General features: G+C 45.2%; 3 protein-coding genes across 3 annotated transcripts in view; 1 reads left to right on the plus strand and 2 right to left on the minus strand.

Annotated features, from left to right (window-relative positions):
- Positions 1-9,732, plus strand: part of tenm1 (teneurin transmembrane protein 1) — a 152,546-nt gene extending 142,814 nt beyond the window's left edge. Inside the window, exons 31-37 of the mRNA XM_076103401.1 lie at positions 812-1,056; positions 1,783-1,925; positions 3,630-3,841; positions 4,078-4,379; positions 4,927-5,633; positions 6,301-6,443; positions 8,136-9,732. Of these exons, the coding sequence (XP_075959516.1) occupies positions 812-1,056; positions 1,783-1,925; positions 3,630-3,841; positions 4,078-4,379; positions 4,927-5,633; positions 6,301-6,443; positions 8,136-8,891 (2,508 nt within the window). The 3' untranslated portion in view covers positions 8,892-9,732. The remainder of the gene's footprint in view (positions 1-811; positions 1,057-1,782; positions 1,926-3,629; positions 3,842-4,077; positions 4,380-4,926; positions 5,634-6,300; positions 6,444-8,135) is intronic.
- A 1,096-nt stretch (positions 9,733-10,828) lies between these two features.
- On the minus strand, positions 10,829-14,046 carry sh2d1aa (SH2 domain containing 1A duplicate a). The gene is made up of 3 exons (XM_076103402.1): positions 13,376-14,046; positions 12,985-13,048; positions 10,829-11,480 (listed from the first exon to the last, which is right to left on the minus strand). Exons 1-3 carry the CDS (start codon positions 13,510-13,512, stop codon positions 11,214-11,216), a joined length of 468 nt encoding a protein of 155 aa, XP_075959517.1. The 5' UTR covers positions 13,513-14,046; the 3' UTR covers positions 10,829-11,213.
- Positions 14,047-17,268: 3,222 nt separating this feature from the next.
- On the minus strand, positions 17,269-18,528 carry agtr2 (angiotensin II receptor, type 2). Its single transcript, XM_076103804.1, has one exon. It carries the CDS (start codon positions 18,526-18,528, stop codon positions 17,269-17,271), a length of 1,260 nt encoding a protein of 419 aa, XP_075959919.1.
- Positions 18,529-20,133: the final 1,605 nt, after the last annotated feature.

A 20,133-nucleotide genomic window follows, 5' to 3' on the forward strand; every position in this document is an offset into this window, starting at 1 on the left:
CTTTGAAAAATGGTTAGAAATTTTGCACGACACGTGTCATTTTTTTATGTAACATGCAAAGAGGTATGTTCCTTTAAATGTGCGACAAAGCTGAGCGCTACCTGAAGCTATAATTTCCATCCTTAAGATTAATTTAGCTATTTAATGAAAAGATATTCAGCCTGAAATATATTTCATGTCAGCTTTTGGTCCGAGAAAATGACGGCGCAAATGGGCTTATATTACAGAGCCATCTTGAAATTGTTAATAGCTGCATATATTATTAATGCATTAATATCATACCTCACAGTTAAATAGAGAAAAAAGTATTTTTACATAATATTGTTTTACTACAGTTCAGACTGTTGAAAAATCGACAGGACTGCAGTTTAGTTTAAGAATCAAGGGGAGACACTCCAGGTGAATAGGGTAAAGATTGTAACGAATAGATATCACAATGAAACAGCCCCAGTTCATTACGTACATTGAGACAAACACATTTTGTACTGGAAGTTTTCTGAGATTTAATGTTAAATATGGAAATGAGGCATGATCTAATGCTAACATTTGGTCGAATTTAGAAGAAATCTATCGACTTAAATAGACAAAGTGCAGTAAAATAAACTAGTCTGAATCAAAATAGCAATAGAGTTGTCTGTCTTTAAAAAGCCTTCAATGATTAGCTGATTAACGAATGGTCCTCAAGCTAGAACCAAGGTTGTCTCTGAAGTTTTCACCGAATGACATTGAAATAAAAAAGAAATGTACCAGACAGAGAAAGAAACACTACACTATTATAACTCGGCCTTGCGTCCGTCTGTGTTCTCTGCAGTCCATTATGCTGCTCCTGCACAGCCAGCGGCGCTACGTCTTCGAGTACGACCAAACGGACCGCCTGCTCGCCGTGACGATGCCCAGCATGGTGAAACACGCCCTGCAGTCGCTCCTCTCCATTGGCTACTACAGGAACATATACACTCCTCCGGACAGCCAGTCCTCCTTCATGCAGGACTACACGCTGGATGGGCGGCTGCTGAGGACCCAGTACCTGGGAACAGGACGCAGTGTCATCTACAGGTACGACACAGGTCACAGAAATATTACCGGCTGTTGGTTTTAACGGTTCAGTTGAGGAGGCAGCGCGGTGTGGAAGGGGTGATTTTGATGAAACTTTGAGGCATTATGCATCTTGGCACTATCGTCAGCCAGCCATACGATAACATAACACTGATTGGCTTGATGAAGGTAGTATAATTAAAGGCTAATTTCAGAAATGTAAAAGCCCTATTACGCAGCCCTAAGTCTGGCTGACACAACGCGTGCCACACACCCAGCTGTCCTTGCAAATGGCTCTTGATTGGACTAATGGGGGGGACTGATTAAAGGTCACATGTTTTATCATCATACTATGTCAGACACCACCGATCTGATGTTGATGAAAGTTGGGGGACTGATTCGGGCAGTGTTTTGGCATTTAACATTTTTAGTACTCGTTGGCTCGATGGGGACACTATAACAAACGGCCCTATTTTGGAGATTTGAAAGGCCATAACTGCCACTGCAGCCGGTTTGATTTCCATGAAATGTTGAAGGATGATGCAACTTCTCCCTCAGTGGCTCTAGGGGTCTTTGTATTATTCAAGAGGCGTATGGCATGTTTACTTATATTCAAATTCAAATTTTGTACCGTACTTATTTTTTAACAAGAAATACAGTTTTATTCTACATGTGAATTATCATCTATTCTATGAATTCCTCTCTTCATTTTACAGTTTTTCTTTCTCTTCGTTTTTTTTGGTCAAGGTACACTCCAGCAGCGCGGCTCTTCGAGGTGGTTTATGACTCCACCCTGGTGACCTTCACTTACGACGAGGCCTCTGGCACTGTCAAGACCATTCATCTCACCCATAATGGCTTCATAAGCTCCATACGCTACAGACAGACAGGTACGCATACACGTGCACTCACGGCACCTACGGCCAGGACGGCCACAGATTTCCACTATTTACAATGTGCAATGAGTCATCTTTAAATGGATCATTGAAAGCGATCTCTCTGAGCATAAAAACGTCTCATGAGCTCAACTCACAGCATCTGCACTGTGACTAGACTGCACGATCACGCATCTTGAGTCAGATTTGTTTGTAAAACTCCGTAATCTGGCTTTGAGTCAGCCGTGCTGCTATTTCATCTGAGGCTGACACAGCCACAGTTTGAAGTGTGAATAGGGCAGAGCATGTTCTGAGTGGAAGAGACTGTGGTCTACCGCAGCTTTCAATACGAGACCACCCACTGGGCTCTGAGCTGCGCTGTCACCCCCCACCCCCCCACTCCCCCACCTCCGCAAACCGGGCTGCCTGATCAAAGTTAGTGTATGAATTTAATGTGGTGGGATAACTATGCTGCTAGCCTGCATGTGAACATTTGTTCATGTTGTCACATTCCGCTCATACATGTCTGCGTGGGACAGGAAATCATGAAATCCTACCCGAGGCCATCAATTATAACATGACAATTGTTTCACTTCAGATTCGGAAGAATTAGTTAGAAAGACATTGCGCTTCATAAATTGAAGTACTACCCGGTAATGCCGTTACCATCAATTGGCCCCTTTAGCTGTGGCAGCAGCGATGTTCGGACGCCTTCATTGTTAATACGGTTCAACAATTCCCTCAAGTTACAGAGTCTTTCCAGGGTCGTTGAGAGCGCTCTCATCTCTGCTGCTGGTTCACTTCACACAGCTTTGTGATTGGCTCATCATGATCAGGTGTCACTAATCTGCGCGGCACAGCTGTGTGTGTGAGTGTATGAGTGTGTGAGTGTGTCTGTGTGTGTGTGTGTTTGTTTATCGCTTTGCCCTCACTGTGAATAGACTCTCACCTTCCTTTAACTGATCTCATTTCAGCAGAACAAACGGAGCCTTGGAGAGAGGAGAGATAGTGGTAATTGTCCCTTGAGAGGAGACAAGGAAAAGTAGGGACCAATAGAAGTAGAGACAGAGATATAGAGAGGTAGGAGAAGGAAAAGATGACAGCTTGGGGAAGTGACAGCTAGAGAAGCAAGACGAACAGACTGTGAGTTCCCTAGGGCTGCAGAAAAACCTCCACCTCACTCTCTTCTGCTTCTGCCGTTCCCCCATTAGAAAATAAAAATAGAGGATGTAATACTGTTCCAGCTCTCTGCAGTCTCCAAAGCTAGACACTTAGTCATTTTAACTGCAATCAGAGTCATCTCAAATAGCACCATAATGCTGTTTCATTAGCAGGCCTTTCTCCAAATGGAGGATGAGCTGTAGAAGCCAGCAGCAGCAGAGGTGATAATGGTGTTGTTAAAGTTGATGTTCTGACATTGGTCCATCATGGCTATTGTCTTTAGATTTCATTATCTCTCCATATTAAAGGTCACCACTGGAAATGCCATAGAGGTGTGGGGATAGTTAGGTTGGAATGGATTGCACTGCGTGTGTCTGTGTTAATGATGTTGAATTAGTCCTTGATTTGAATTAATTAGGAAGGCTTTGTTACGGGTATCGTGGTGGCCAACTGTGAGGGCCGTGTGTGTGTGTGTGTATAGTAGATGCACATGCTAATGTGTGTCATTGCCTAATGTGTGAATTTCTCACACGGAATCGCTCTGGCTCCTCTGCGTAGGTCCCCTGACGAGTCGGCAAATCTTCCGCTTTAGCGAAGAAGGCTTGGTCAACGCCAGGTTTGACTACAGCTACAACAACTTCAGAGTGACCAGCATGCAGGCAGTCATCAACGAGACCCCTCTTCCCATTGATCTGTACCGATACGTGGACGTGTCGGGACGTGTCGAGCAGTTTGGCAAGTTCAGCGTCATCTTTTATGACCTCAACCAGGTGGGCAGAATACTCTCAACTAAAACACCACACACATTAATTAGGACATCTGTAGTAGTCTAGCTTCAAATTGTGACTTTGATGTTATGACATTAACAAAGATTAAATGCAATACGAAGCGATTAAGCATCTGTCGGCTCTTTGTTTTGGTTTTATTGCCCATAAACTCACTGTTTTGGTTCATTGTGGGCTCTCATCAATCGCGAATCAAACCCATCTCATCTACGCTTGCCTAGGTGATCACCACCCATCTGATGAAGCACACCAAGGTTTTCAACTCCTACGGCCAGGTGGTCGAGGTCCAGTATGAGATCCTTAAATCCATCGCCTACTGGATGACCATCCAGTATGACTCGGCGGGGCGCACGACCACCTGTGATATCAGGGTGGGCGTGGACAACAACGTGACACGCTACACTTACGAGTACGATGCAGACAGCCAGCTGCAAAGTGCCTCTGTTAATGAGCGGCCCCAGTGGCGCTACAGCTACGACCTCAACGGGAACATTAACCTGCTCAGCCACGGGACCAGTGCTCGGTAAGTAGTCAGCACGCACCGGCGATACATTTTACAGCAAAGAATGTGTTGTTACAATGTCAGAACAAGTGTATTGCACGCGTTATTATCCTATTTTTAAGCCTTGCTTGCAACTTGGCTTTCGAGTTGGCAATGTCAGTTGGTCAACTTTTGTCCAGGCTGAATTATCTCAACAACTGTTTGCTGGATTGCCATGACATATTTTACAGACATTCACGTTCCCCAGACTGACTGTAATGATCAAACGACATTCCAATCAACCTCAGCTCAATTTGGTGTTTAGTGCTAATCAGCAAATATTAGCATGCTAACAGGCTAAACTAAGATGTTGAACTTGGTGAACATCATACCTGCTAAAAATTCCGCGTGTTAGCATTGTCACTGCGAGCATGTTAGCATGTCGACATTAGCATCTTGCTTGAAGTACCGCTATAGTGCAGCCTAACAGAGATGCTAGCATGGCTGTAGACTCTTGTTAATTAACTTTAGACATGTTTTATAAGTTCTCAGCAGTATTAATGTATTAACTTGTTTGGTTTCATTCCAGACTGACGCCGCTGCGTTACGACCAGAGAGACCGCATCACACACCTCGGCGAGTTACAGTACAGCGTGGATGAAGACGGCTTCCTCCGCCAGCGAGCCAATGACCTGTTTGACTACAACTCCAACGGCCTGCTGACCCGCGTCTTCAACCGAGCGACCGACCGCACCGTGTGGTATCGCTACGACGGGCTGGGCCGCCGCGTGGCCACCAAAAGCAGCCAGGGCGAGCAGCTGCAGTTCTTTTATGCCGATCTGTCGCACCCCACCAGGGTCAGCCATTTGTACAACCACAGCAGCAATCTGATCACGTCGCTGTACTACGACCTGCAGGGCCTCCTCATCGCCATGGAGCTGAGCAGCGGGGAGGAGTACTACGTCGCCTGCGACAGCGTGGGGACTCCGAGGGCGGTTTTCTCAAGCAAGGGGCGCCTGGTCAAAGAGATCCTCTACACCCCTTACGGAGAGGTCTACCAGGACACCAGCCCTGACTTCCAGCTTGTCATCGGCTTCCACGGAGGCTTGTACGATCCTCTCTCGCGTCTTGTCCATTTGGGCAGGCGGGATTACGACACGCTAGCCGGTCGATGGACTTCGCCCAATCACGAACTGTGGGGGGAGCTGAGCAAGGAGCCGAAGCCGTTCAACGTGTACGCCTTCAAGAATAACTGCCCAGTTGGCAAAGTGGAGGAGGTGACGGAGTTTACTACAGGTGAGCCTCACACATGCACCCGCTCATACGAGCTGCCACGTTACAGCTCTCACACACATACAGGCAGGTAGTTCTCTCATCAGAAACTACTCCCACACACACACACACACACACACCCACACGGGAAACATCTGCCATAAAGAGTGAGTGAACGGGGCACACAGCTAACCACAGGTGAGCTGCATGGCGGAAAGATGTGACAGAAAGGACAGCCATGCCTCTGATCAACTTGTTTTTTTTAACACAGGCTGTTATGTTTTGTTCCTTCTATCTGTCAAGAACATACTGTTTCCCCGACAGACCAAACAGAAAGCGAGGCGAGGGAAAGAGATGGAATAGGAGAGCAGGAGAATGAATACAGGATGTCGGTGGGGGCGTGTGTCCTTCTGGTTAATGGAACATTCATTTGGCCTGTCACGTTTCCCTGCCGCAGGATTGTTTATTACAGAATTTGTTTGTCAGGGAAACACCAGCCGAACCGTCTCTGCCCACTATTGTGCTCGTATATTGTGTGTTTCCTGTACGTGTTGTTTCCCTGGCCTTATGACTTTTTGTTTGCTTCACTGTATACACGTTATGTTCTAACTTTCTCTCTTTCTCTGTGCGTCACTCTGTGTGTGTGTGTGTGTGTGTGTGTGTGTGTGTGTGTGTGTGCGTGTGTCTCCAGACATTGGTAGCTGGTTGCAGCTATTTGGTTTCCAGCTTCATAATGTCGTCCCAGGCTTCCCGAAGCCTGAAGTGGGCCGAATGGAGCAAACATATGAACTGATGAAGACCCAGACCAAGACACAAGACTGGGACTCCAGCAAGGTGAGCCTTCCACCACGACAAACCTTAGTCACCTGCAAGGCTCTTTCTAATTATTCTAACTGTGTGTTCCTCTAATAATAGTTCATGGTTATCCCTTGGTCTATGCCAAATACATTTCAAATATGTTTTGGTAATTTTAGCCCCTTTATTTCTTTCATTTTAATATGTTTGATGACTCATTTGGCTTCTTCCTATAGCATTATGGCTGGAGTCAACAGTATGAATGCTGAAATGAACAAGTCGACCAACAAATGAGTCAATAGAAAATTATAATTAATCCATTGTCATTGAAGTGACTTAAGTCAAACATTGCCTTCCAGCTTCTTAAATGTAAAGATGTGTTGCTTCTATGTATTTCATATCATTGTAGATTGAATATCTTTAAAGGATTAGACTGTTGGTCAATTAAATGAAAACACTCTTGTCGGATTAATCCATTATGAAAATGGCCGTTAGTCGACATGAGTAATTTAGGTAAACTCACATGTGAAATAAATGAATGTTCAATGAATTTATAACAATCCATCCGTTATGCATTGCATGGGACAAAATGACAGATATGAAAAACAATAACTTAATTAATCAAATTCTGTTATTTTATCATCTCTTAACTAATTCACTTGGCTTTATTCATTTTGTTAATTTACTTAATTTAACACCGTATTATAATTTCATCACAGTATGGCTGCAGAGATTACTATGGAAGCCCATTCCCACCAGTAGAAGAGAAAAATAAGATGAAATCTTAGCCCTGTGATGGAAAAAAAAGGATCCTGTAAAGCATCATAATGACTTAGTGAGAAAATTTACAAAATATTGACTTTTGAGATACGCAGTCATCATTTTAAGATGAGTAAGTCATTATTTCATCATTGCAGGTATCGTTTGACGACGTTTTAATGCTACTTGGTAGTTTAGGACAATACATTAATGGTATCGAGTACCGATGCCCAGTCCTAGATGTCAGTAAAGTAATAGTCTGACTCAGTGGGTGTACACTGCGGGTGTAAGCCTGCCGTGGGCTGCATATTTCTCGCGACATTCTTCTATTATCTGCACTGCTGTCTCTTTTGCAAGGGCACCGTCGCCGCATGCTGTGCTCGGCTCCACTAAAGACGACTGTGATTGGTTCAAAGAAATACAAACAAGCCAAATCATTTTCTTCCCCCAAAAAGCAAAATGATAATGTTCGGAGGAATTTGGGGTTTCTTTAGCTGTGTACGGTAGATAGGTCTGGCTGTGTGAGACTAGGAAAGTAATAATCTTAATTATGGCTACATTCCACTCAGGTTTGCTTCTTTCACAACCGACATTTTGACTTTTTTTTTGAGCACAGTTGTTACAAATAACATTAATTATGGCTCTGTTCGAGGGTCTATGCTATGACAGTGTGACGGCACGCACAATACCAGGACCTTGAAACTGAAACGGCTGAAAGGAATTCAGCCGTCATTCATTCTATTATTCACAGCTGTGCTGCAAGTCAAACGTCTTCCGTGAAACAGACCCATTGTGCATGCGTCCAGCGAGCTATTGAAACACACAAATGGAACAGAGGCATCATTAATTTAGCTTTATCTGTTATACTTCAAAATGTCTGTTGTGGAAGAATCTACCATCACGGATGACATTTTAAGTGCATTCAAACCTCTGTAATATATTGTTGTATATTGTATATGGTTCTTTTCCCAGGTGGTTTTGGGGATCCAGTGTGAGCTGCGCAGACAGCTGAGGAGTTTCATCTCCCTGGAGAGGCTACCTCTGGTCTCGGAGCCTGTTGGATCAACTCGCCACAGACCGACACGGCCTCCCCCCTTCGGCTCCCGGCCGTCTCTTCTCGGCCCCAGCATCCGGTTCGCCGTCTCCCACGGCCGCGTCAGCGCCGAAGTCATCGGCGTAGCCAGCGAGGACAGCCGCCGCGTGGCGGCCGTCTTGAATGGCGCCGTTCACCTGAGCGGGCTGAGCTTCACCGTGCACGGCTGCGACACCCACCACTTCCTCCAGTCCCGGCCCATCGAGGAGGACCTCGCCCTGGGGTTGGGAGTCGGGGGCCGCGTCCTGGAGAGCGGGGTGAACGTGAGCGTGTCTCAGATGAGCGCCACAGTGAACGGCAGGACGCGACGATTCGCCGATATCACCCTTCAGCAGGGGCTGCTGTGCCTGTGCGTGCGCTACGGCGGGAGCGAGGAGGAGGAGAGGGAGCGGGTGAGGGAGGAGGCGAGGAAGAGAGCGGTGGAGGGCGCGTGGGAGAAGGAGAGGAAGAGGGTGGATTTAGGGGACGTGGGGAGCAGGGCGTGGAGCGAGGCGGAGAAGCAGCAGCTGCTGTCCGGAGGACTGGTTCAGGGTTACGACGGCTACTACTCCCTGCCTATAGAGCAGCAGCCGGAGCTGTCCGACTGCCCCTCCAACATCCACTTTATGACACTAAGCGAGGTGGGGGGCAGGTAACAGAGACACGTGAGCAGCCCCCCGCCCCACCAAAGACTGCCTGTTTCTACTCTACTCTGATTTGTTCTACTGTTTCTATACTGTATCAACAAAAAAAAAAAGAAGAAGAAGACGACAAAGAAGAAGAACAAGAAGAGAGATTGGGGGAAAAAATGATTTCCAAATGCCTTTAATTGTGACAAAATGATGGTATTTTATTATTATCGTCCAGTTCTCCAATTTCTAACAGTGGCACAAGCAGTGTGGTTTGGCTGTGGCTTTGCTTTTTGTATCCTGACTGGCCTGGGACCGACCGACCGACCGACCGACTGACCGACCGACTGACTGACTTTCCGTCGAACTGATGGACTTGACCGTCTGTCCTTTGCTGTTTCAACACTGTTCTTCATTTTGGATTCACTGAGCTGTAGAGACGAAGACTTTAGGATTGCCAGTGAATAATCCTCTTCATGACTCAAAATCAAGAGCTCTCCGGTTGCCATTTGAGTTCCTCCATGGTTTACCTCGGATATACTATCGTTTACATATTGTGTAAGAGAGGCCTTGTCAACTCTGGCACTCCCCTTTAGAGAAGGAAACCTCTCCCGGTATTCTGCCTCTGGTGTGCTCCAACAGTAGTTTGTATGAGTGTGTATACTGAAATCAAGAATGTACATAGCCAGTGCTTTCACACTGAAAAAAGTGCTCAACTGGAAATTCTGTTGTTCATAAGTAAGTGTCAGTATTGTTAATCAATAGAAAAACAGTTACATTTTTGCAAAGAATTATACATGGCTATAGTAAATATTCTCGCTGAAAAATCTGACTTTATTGGGTTACAATGCTGATTAAAGTTATTATGTGTGAATTACCAGATTGCTCGTGGGGATTTAATCGGTATTGTTGCTTATTTCTCTCTCTCTCTCTCTCTCTCTCTCTCTCTCTCTGGCGCGTTCTCCGTCTCTGCGCCTTCCCTCCACACACTTTTTCATGCGCTCTTTGTTCTTGTTTCTGGGAGTTTGTAACTTTTAAATCTGTGCTGTCGTTATCACCCATCATTATGGCTCAAACCGAGATATGCATGAGAAACCTGCGTCTGTCAGAAGAGGAGAAGAAGAAGAAGAGAGAGAGGGAGGGAGAGAGAGAGAGGGAAGAAGAAGAAAAAACACAGGAAGGGAAAAAGAAATGTGACAGCTGAGGCTTAGTGAGTGGGTGGTGAGTGCAGAAGGGGCAGGACCTGGAGTTGGCTGTGCTGTTCTCTACAGCTTGTCTCCTCTCATTAGGAAATGCCAATCAGACTACATGTGAACTACTTCCAAGCCTCCCCCCACCGAAAAAAAAAAGTTTAAAAAGAAAGCAGAGAAGTTTGTTTGTTTTTCTTTTCTCTCTTTTTTTTAATCTAGCTACCACTAATCCACCTCCCCGTCCGTCTGCCTATCCCCCACTCGCCACCCTCCCACAGTCACTCCGCCATCTGCCCACCATTAATTGTTTGTGCTTCTCTCCTGGGCTGCGGATGACAAAGCCTCACAATGCATATGTTCTGACTGCGAGCAGGTGATATATACGTTCCTGACTAGCACTTTGCTGATCGGCCGCGATGCATCTTCCCTTCTAAACCATATGCTCCGTTAGATACTGTCCAACCTCATCTCGCCGGTGAAAAGATGGAGGGTCCGGTTGCTAGGAGACCGCTGCACTGAAGAATGGTCTGGGCTGAATGGATGCTCTCCCTCTCGCTCTCGCTCTCGCTCTCCCTCTCTAATTTTTTTCATGAGGAGCCAGTAATGTCAATCAGATGAATGACAGATCCCCCCCCCTCTCTAGCAGTCAGCATTCTCTCCTCGGAAATCAGTACTTCAATATGTCAAATAGAATTTTTGTTCCACATTATGTGTCAGACGGAGGCTCTGGTGTGTGTGTGTGTGGCTGTGTATGCGTGACCTCATTTAAAAGAGTTTATTTCAAACCAATATCATTTATTTTCTTTGCCATTCACACAACTGAATTGCATGAAGAAAACAGAGCACAGTATTTGTTATCAGCTTACGTATGCAGTGATGGATATTAATGCTTCAGCACTTGAATATTTCACATCACACCCCTGAAAGTTATGAGGCTCTTTCTGTGCCGCATATGCATTGGGGGGGAAAGAAGAGAGATCTGAGTCACAGCTAGAGCCTAAATTACTAAATTTAACTAACAGGAGCTAATTAATTGGAAGAAGAAGGAAAAAAAAAAGACATTTACTTCACGCACAGCCTGGAAAATGCAACAGTCGGCACATCATGCAAAGAGTTTTCTGGTTTATAATCAGGTCAATGGTGAGCTTAGGGTTTACCCCTAACCAAAAGATTGCCGCACCTCCTTTTTCCTGTTTTTGTGTCCCTTAGCAGCGTGAGGCGCCGGCTGATGGAGGTAGGCGTTTTGGCTGCTGTGTGTCGGCGGCAGGCTATTACCAGGCGCCTCTGCCTCCGTGTGTGCTTGTGCCCGTGTCTGAGCTGTGACAGGGTAGAGCAGAGGCATGGCAATTCCTTGTCCCGGCTTCTGGAAAGCTGCTATCAAGTTCCTGATTTGCCGGAAATATCGTTTCTGCACACCAGGAGTGGTCTGAAACACAAGAGGAGAATTCAGCTTCTCCGTCTTCATCTCCACATTAAATCCCCACAGGGGGGGGGGGATATGAAGGATGAAGAGGACGGGACGGGGACCGGCTTGAAATGAGCTCTCACAGATTCACCTTATAAAAGACATCAGATACGCTGAAAGCTGAGGCAGGAACTTGAGCACATTTGTGGGTAGGGAATCACGCCAATTATATTTTCATATATCTGGACCACTGATCCACACTGAGCTCGCATTTAAGGCAATAAAATGTATCAATAAATAAGATGATGCACACGAAATTTAATCTGTAATTGCTCTAAAAAAAACTACGGTAGAAGGATAAAATCTGTACTCGAGGGGTTTAAAAGCTAAATTAGGATCAATTCTCTCTGAAAGTATTCACTCCCATGGGCTCTTTTTTATGTTTCGTTGGACAACAAAAAGCATTTATTTTCAGATGTACGTGTGACATTCAAGATGCTTATAGTGTCCCAACAGTATCTCAACAGCTTTTACTTGAGACTGAAGAAAACTGAAATAAACACAAAGATCATTTTTAGAAATGATATAAAAACAAAATAAGTTGTTTGGAATTCATCTTCCAGTGCAACAGCAACTCAGTGTGACTTTCTTCATTTAGCTTTAGTGAAACTTCAGCAAGGATCTCTCAGATCATTCACTGCAATAACCCTCATAAACTGTGCCTACAGCTGTCAGTTTAACATCAACAAACTATGAAGCATTATTAGTATTTGTGTTATAATTTAGTTAAGTAAGGACATAAAAAACCCCACATTGTTTGTTTTTATCCTGTGCAATCAATCATTCTGTAATAGTGAAAGGAAAAGCACTTTGGATGTTTCCGTCTCCGGCCACAAGTGTTACCTCTGTTCCCCGGGATATTTCATTAAAGTGATTGATATTGCACATGAGTAATGTAAACCGTTATCTAGCTTGTAATGAGATTTGTCTGTTGACTTGACGCTGTCGGTAAAAAAAAAGGAGCGAGGGCCAAATGTAGTTACAACAGCATCAAGCTTTAGTTGTCAGCGAGAGACACCGACTTCCGATGTCTCCATGCGTTCACGTCTCTGTGTGTTTGCCAACCCTCAGTGCTCCATTACATATCCCATCAGAAATGCTGTCAAATGCAATTCTACGTTTCCCGTCTCTGGAGTATATGCTGATGCTGTGGAGTCTTAAATTTGGTGGTGTTGGGGGGGGGGGGGGGGGGGGGGGGGGTTATATATCACAGGGTGTTATTGCGAAAGGAAAAGAACCCATTTCTCAGTGCTGTCGTTTTTGGAGAAAAGAAAGAAGAAGAAGAAGAAAAAAAATCATGTTTGCCTCAAATTCACAGCTTGCTAAATTAGGCTGTCACCAAAACAACCTCTAGAACTGAGGTGGATGTGCAGCTGTTTTGCTGCTCCTGTGAAGTTTTTAGGGCGCGCAAAGAAGTCTGCAAAGAATGAGAGCAAGACAAATGCAATGATAAAAAATGTCTCACTTCAGCAGCCCACGAGCCCGTGTCGTCCTTGTGGAGTCTGTATGTGTAGACGAAGCCGCTGTACCTGCGCACGCAAACACAACAGAAACAGCGTTTGGCCCTTGGCTCATCTTTCAGTTTTAATGAAATGCATATTTGCCCCCCAGCAGTCATCATTATTATCATCATTATTGCTCCTTCGAGACTCACATGTCACACTTAATAAAAGGCCACCATATTTTTGGGGGTTTCAGTTGATACTTCAGTTTATGCCTTTTTGTGCTTTTATTGTCTCAGATGTGAGGAGATCAATAATCTCTATAATAGCAGGAAATAGAATTGTGTGTCGATGTGATTACTGAGGTCTCGGTGAAGAAGCGGAGATACTTCACAATCTGGTTTTTGTACTCACAGCACACACAGGCAGTAGACGTCCGGCACGGAGTCACTGTTGCGGACTAGGTAGCACCCGTCCCGCCCGTCCTGGGCCAGCCGCCTCTCCCCCTCCTCCTTGCCGATGGGTCCGTGGTAGACAGGCAGGTTCTCCATCGCGGCTCCTCTCCACTTCTACTTTTTGTTCTGCTCCCAAGTGCCTCCTCTCCTCTCCCCTCTCTCTCTTTCTCATGCACCTTCAATTTTTCACTGCAGGCGAGCCCTTTGGTCTTCACTGTGAATCCTCTAGACTGGGCACACAGGTAAGGCAGCTGTCCAGCCTCTCATTTGATATTTGGTTCTTGCTGTTTCAAATGTCCGTTTGGGAGCCTGAGCTTTGGCAAGCCAGCGTTCTGATTTTCCGCCTTTCTTACCCAGACTGATAGCAGCTCTCTCTAACCTCGCTAACCTTTATGTCTTGTTGCTCAGCCTTCCTCTTCCACTCTAAGACACACACACACACACACACACACACACACACACACACACACACACACACATGTGCACACCAGCACACACGTAAAATGTGGGTTTGTGTATCTCTCAGGAAATGGTTGTATTTTTTCGACAGGAAATAACTTCAAAGATTGTAACTGAATATTTCCACAACAATAGAGAGCACAAGAGAGGGATTAAAAAAAAAAAAAGCAATATCAATCTTTTCACACAGGAAAACGTAAATTGTGCTTATGCAGTGACTTCTACTGTTTCCAGCTAATTCATCTAGAGGCCTCGCTTTGTTTTCTTTTAAAATAAGTTTGCTGTTTTCTGTTTCCACCTCAGTTCCCTGAATAGTGATGTACGCTTTACTTCACAAAACTGCAGAGGAACAACTACTCAGATCCTTTATCTATAGTAAGTAACTATAGCACTAACACATGTAAAAATACTCCATTACACGTATAAGTCCTGCATTCAACATCCTAATTAAAAGTAAAAGTACAGAAGCTAAATGTACTTAATGTAAGGAAAGTAACTGTTATTCAAATGGAACATCTAAAACATGAAAAGGCATCGCTTTATTGTAAGAGGTCAAAAAGCTGAAGAACCAGTGGTCTAATTTTTAACAATGCATTGTATTTTATAAATGAATAACATGTTTTATGTACAATCTTAATCTGAAAAGTAACTGGTCATAGATAGATACTAGATAGATAGATACTACGTAGATGTAGTAGAATACAAAGTTCACCTCTGAGATGCTGTCGAGTAGAAGAAGTACCTCAAAACGCTTGAGTGAATGTATTTAGTTCCTTATAACAACTGACCAAATGTATAAAAATAAATGATCAGTAGTTCTTCTTTTTTCTCGACTTAGACTTGTAATAAAATACAGAAGAAGAAAAAGATTAACTCCGGGGCCCAGCTACTCAATATTGTTAAATGTCGACATGTTAAATTGAAATCATGTCAGAGCTCGATGTTTTACGGCAGCCGAGCAAAAAGTTTAAACCTGCTGTTTAAACGAGTTCCCCATATACTTCTCAGCTTACGTCACACATCCACACTGTTACAACACATGTTCTCAGTCACATGTCACTGATGCGTCTTCTTTAAGACGTGTGTCAAGGACACTCACACCTGCTCTGTACAACAGCGAGGCATCAGCTAACGAAGCCGTGCGCAGCAACATACTGTGGAGCTGCGACAAACTCATCCTGCAATCTGTCCTGTCAGTGGGGAAAAAAAAGTTCTGTTGTGTCAAATTAAAGATGGTGATTAAAATATTGAATATTTGCAGCCGTTCTCAAGATGATAGCACGGCGTCTGGTGTTATAAGCTCATCAGCCGTGTTGAGATGTATATTATTCTTGGCTGTGATGCTCTTCATTCACACCGTGTTCTCGACTACATGGAGTCCCTCAGTCCACCAGATGCTCCTGCCAAGGATCCGTCAGAAAGACGAACTGTATTTGTAACATTCAGTGCATCCTATGAGCTGGTAGCGCTCTTTAAACGCAGCCTTTGTTGGAAGATTTCTGTTTTAATACATTCAGAACAGTATCCTACATGAGTCATCAGTCTGTGTCGGAGCCATCTTTCCCTTGGCTCAGAAAGATCATGAGTGGTGGGACTTGGGGGCTCTGTCTGGGTAAGCAGCCAGCGGCAGCTCATTCATTGCTTTCACAGCACTTTTGCGCCATCCAGTGGAAACGTTGCAAGATTATTGAGGAATGATGTGCTGCAAGTAGACCGCAGTACAGAACGGATGCCTTGTCTTCATTTTTTTGGTGGCTTATTAATGTGTAAAAACATTCAGGCTATTTTAGTTATAAGTTTAGAATAGAAAAATGCAAGAACACGTCACCGTTTAGACTTGAACGAAAACATTTCGAGCATTTACCACTCAACATTCTAGCGTATAATAGTCCCACAGTCTTCAGTGCAAAACAAAATGAAACCATACTCCCTTGGCTCTGGGCTCACAGGGCAGGCCGGGGTCAACGCAGAATGCAGTGGATCTATACTGGACACAAATAGCGGACAGAGATAAATCATTGATTAGCCGGCTGCTCCCTCGAAACCAACTCAACCGGCCAGACTGGAATGCATCATATGGACATTAGTATGAGATTATGATATCTGGCCTTGATATGTTACGGAATCCATGTGAGGCATTCTGGGAAAAGAGGGAAGACTGACTGTCCATCTGCCCGGCCGACTGTAATCCCAGCACTCTCATTCCCGGCTGGGGGGGGGGGGCAGCTCTGGAGTCACAGCTGTTGGAGGGTGAGATTGTGAAAAGGAAAGTAAACAAATCATTGATGGAATCAGTTTCACAAAATCGCTGTCTGTGTGGCGTTGGACTGAAATGAATCCGACAATCTCCCATTTTAGTAAAAGAACAGAAATCAAACAACGATGTGGCATTTTTAATAAGGAAGTATAGTTCACTTTATTTCTTATTTATAGTCAAAGAAATGCATTAATTTCCATTTTCCTAAACTGTCTTTACAGAATAATACAATTAAAATGTTACAAGTTTCATGATTACACATATAATGCATTGGTCCCAAAAAGGAACAGTAAATGTAGCATTGTTATGACATGTTATTAATAATTATCCCTATACATCTCTATTTCATAATGTTTTGGCCTACAAAGCCAAAATACAGTAATAAAACATTCAGTCAAAATGGAGATACCATATTAAATATTGGAATGCCACAGAAGTGTATAATTTCTGAGAAAACATCGTAGTTTGCAAAACTACAAAACTGAGCTTGAATTAAAGCTAGCTGTTGAGATCAGCCACAGCTAGCCTTATGAAAGGCTAAATTAACTCTTTCATACTCATGTAAAACATCTATCATCTTTGTGATGACGTTTATCATACCATATAAATGAGGCAGAATTACAAAGAGAGAAAAAGTAACAGCAGCTGCACTAGTCCTGCTATAACATCATTAGCCTAGCTTAGCAGAGCAGCTGTAACTTACTCCCTACAGCTACATTACACTTGATTCTTTCTTTTTTTTAAATGCTTTTAAATGCTCCACTATGTTCACCAGCCAGTCGCTAGCTGTGTCTGTGTGTCTGTTTGGTGCTGAGCGGGTTGTGTACGGTGAGGTTTTTTCAACGTATTGGCTGAATACAGCAGCATTAAAGACATGAAATGTTCAACTTCAGTTTCTTACGCCGTTTGGCTACCAGCCTCAAAACTCTAAACCTCTCAGCTTTATATTTTGTAATAACTTTATTTCTGTCTTTGTAGAGCAAGCGTTAAGCTCTGCTGGAATTTGATCATAGTTACAGCGCCATCTCACGCAGCCATGCTTTAGTATGGAGTTCAGCAGTCACATGACGTTGGCGTCACTCTGGAGTGTGAAGCCAGTGGAGGGAAGGGGACAGCCTGCCCTCCAGGTGGCCTGGTTAGTTAGGACCGGAGGGCTCCACAATCGCCAGGTCTTTCAGGTCACTAAGTTTTCGAGAGAAGGAGCTCAGCCTGGTGCTGAAGGAGCCCCTCTTCTGGCTGCTATCTTCCCCGTGGGCCTTCAGGCAAGCCCACAGGCCCTTGCAGAGGCCCCCGAGACGGCCCCGAAAATGGTTGCCGATGAAGCAGTAGAGCACCGGGTTGATGGCCGAGTTTGAGAATCCCAAGCAGAGGGTCAGCGGTGTGAGGGTGTCGATGGTCCAGGTTACCCCGCAGCTGTCCACCCAGCCGCCGCTCTTCAGCACTCCCAAGAAGGTCACGCAGTGGAAGGGGAACCAGCAGATGAAGAAGGCCAGGACCACAGCAGCTACTGTCCACAACACCCGCTCAAGCCCCCTGCCCTCCAGGGGCCTGCCCCCGCTGGAGCCGGGGCACACGCAGGGGGTCGGAGGTCTCTCTGGTTTACTGCAGCTCTCCTTTGACTCCAGTGATTTAAAAGAGGGCATGCTGGGGGGGTGTGATGAAGTCTGCATTCTTACCAACCCTGTATCAGCCAGCAAGTGTCTACCGATAGCAGAGTAACAACAAGAGGTGACAAACAGTGGCAGCAGGAAGGCCAGAGCAATCTTCATCCAGACCAGGGTCAGGTACCAGGTATGATCGGGATATAAAATCGCACAGGCTTTCACGCCAAGCTCCTCCAGGTAGTGAGTGTCCCTCAGATAAACGGTGGGGGCCGAGCAAGCGCATGCCATCACCCACACCAGGATGCACGTGAGCCGGGCGCGCTTGGGGTATCGTGCGCTCTGGGAGCGGAGCGGACGCACGATGGCCAGGTATCGGTCCATGCTCATGCACGTGATGAAGAAGATAGACGCGTAGAGGTTGAGGTTGTGGAGCACTCCGCAGACTTTGCAGGCCACCTGGCCAAAGGGCCAGCTGTAGCCCTGGGAGTAGTATACGGCCCACAGCGGGAGGGACAGCAGGAACAGCAGGTCGGACACGCACAGGTTCAGCATGAAAGTGTTAGCCACAGTTCTCCTCGAGGCACTGGCATGGGCCAACACCCACACTGCCAGGGCGTTGGCTACAGTTCCCAGCACGCAGATAATGCTGTAGATGGCGGGGATGACCGTGGTCATGGGCACAGGAGGCCAGTCTGGGCAGTGGAGAGCAGAGGGGGCTAGAGAGGTATTCTCTGTCATTGAATAGGGGGAGGAGGTGGAGTTGAAAAGCGAGAGGCCACTTGGGACTGCCATTATGTGACTGGTTGTGCCCTTGCGTCACCCAATTTCACTTCCCCCCTTTCAGTTTTCCAAGGTCAGCTGGAAATAAAACAAAACAGAGGACGTTCAAACTTCGGCTGCCTTTTATGGACACAATAGAACAGAGTAATGTTTAGTTGGCCGCAGTGATTATTAGCTGTTCATAACTAATCACAGCAAAAACACATTACACCATTCTTGAAGTTGGGCAGTAATGAAATACATATGGAGGGGTTGTAATAATCTGGCTGCTACAGCGCTCCTTCAGAAACATCTATTTTGTGTTAATGACTGAAATACGTTTTTTTTTTGGGCCATTAATGAAAAAGTGTCAACTTAATTTTAGATTTAATGGATTCACAGGAATCTCAAGTCACTGAAACTGATCCTATTATGCTCCGGTGCACCAGCGAAGTGCATTATTAATAACAGAAACTTAATTTAATTTAAAGCAGGCAATCAGTTAGATGAGTGAAATGACATCTCCAAATAACTATGTTTCAATAAAAAGAACTCGTCGTTATGTTAAGACAGTTGAATTAGTGAAAGAAACTTTAAGACAAGGATTCATTTAAATTTAAAATGAGATAATGACAAATAAAAGCAGACTCAGAATGTGATTTCTATCTATTTAAAGAAGTCATCTTACCTGTGAGGGATTGAGCCTCCAGTCTAAGCAGGCAGGCGGGTTTCAATGCTTCTTTTGGCTAAAGTCCATGTCTTGACAATTGCTCCTCTGACCCCTCGAAGAGAAATCTGCACAACTGACTACCCCGGACCATATCATGCCTCTGTATTTGTGTGAGTCTGCGTGTGTGTGTGTGTGTGAGTGTGTGTGTGTGTGTGTGTGTGTGTGTGTGTGGAGAAAGCAGACTGAAGGCTCTGAGAAACCAGATGAGGTTCGGGGTCTTATAGCCCCCAAGAGCCTCATGATGATTGCACAACAGGGCAGTCGCTTACACGTCCCACCTTCATCATAACCAAGAGGCTGGACTTTACCTGGACACAAGCCAGCCTGCAGAGACAGAGAGAATACGACCAGCATGCTCTCTCTCTCTCTCTATCTGTATATTTCATTCGATCCCTCCTTTTTTCCCTCTCTCCCAGGGTCTCTACCAGAAAAGGCCAAAACTAAGAAAATCAAGTCAAGATGTGTAGTTGAGTAATAGCTGCGTCTCCAGTGACTGCAGACACAAAACCATGAGTCATACCTGACCGTAACTATTCACACAACCAGTGTGTTTGAGGTGTCAAACTTAAAGCCACAGCTGTCCCCGCTGTGACCTCTGACCCGAGGAACGGAGGCCGCGTGTTAATTAGCGGAGCCTCGCACTTTGTGTCATATTCGTCCTGTCAGCGGTCAGACAAGCCATGGGAAATATTTACTCTGTCTCAGCGGAAGTCGAGCCAGCCACTGGGGCAGAGGGAGAGAGGGGAGGCACAGTGTGGAAGATGAATGAGGAGGAGGACGAGCAGATACTGCAGGGAGTGAACAAGGAGATGAGAAGGAAAGCGAGAGGGGGGAGGAAGTGGAGGGAAAGGAGGAGAGAAAACGGAGATTCCCTCCAGTGGTTTTTCATTAGAGCCTCTGGTAAAAGT

Source organism: Anarhichas minor, unplaced genomic scaffold (genome assembly GCF_050575085.1).
Source record: "Anarhichas minor isolate MPS153535 unplaced genomic scaffold, ASM5057508v1 ptg000028l, whole genome shotgun sequence".
NCBI classification, from domain to species: domain Eukaryota; kingdom Metazoa; phylum Chordata; class Actinopteri; order Perciformes; family Anarhichadidae; genus Anarhichas; species Anarhichas minor.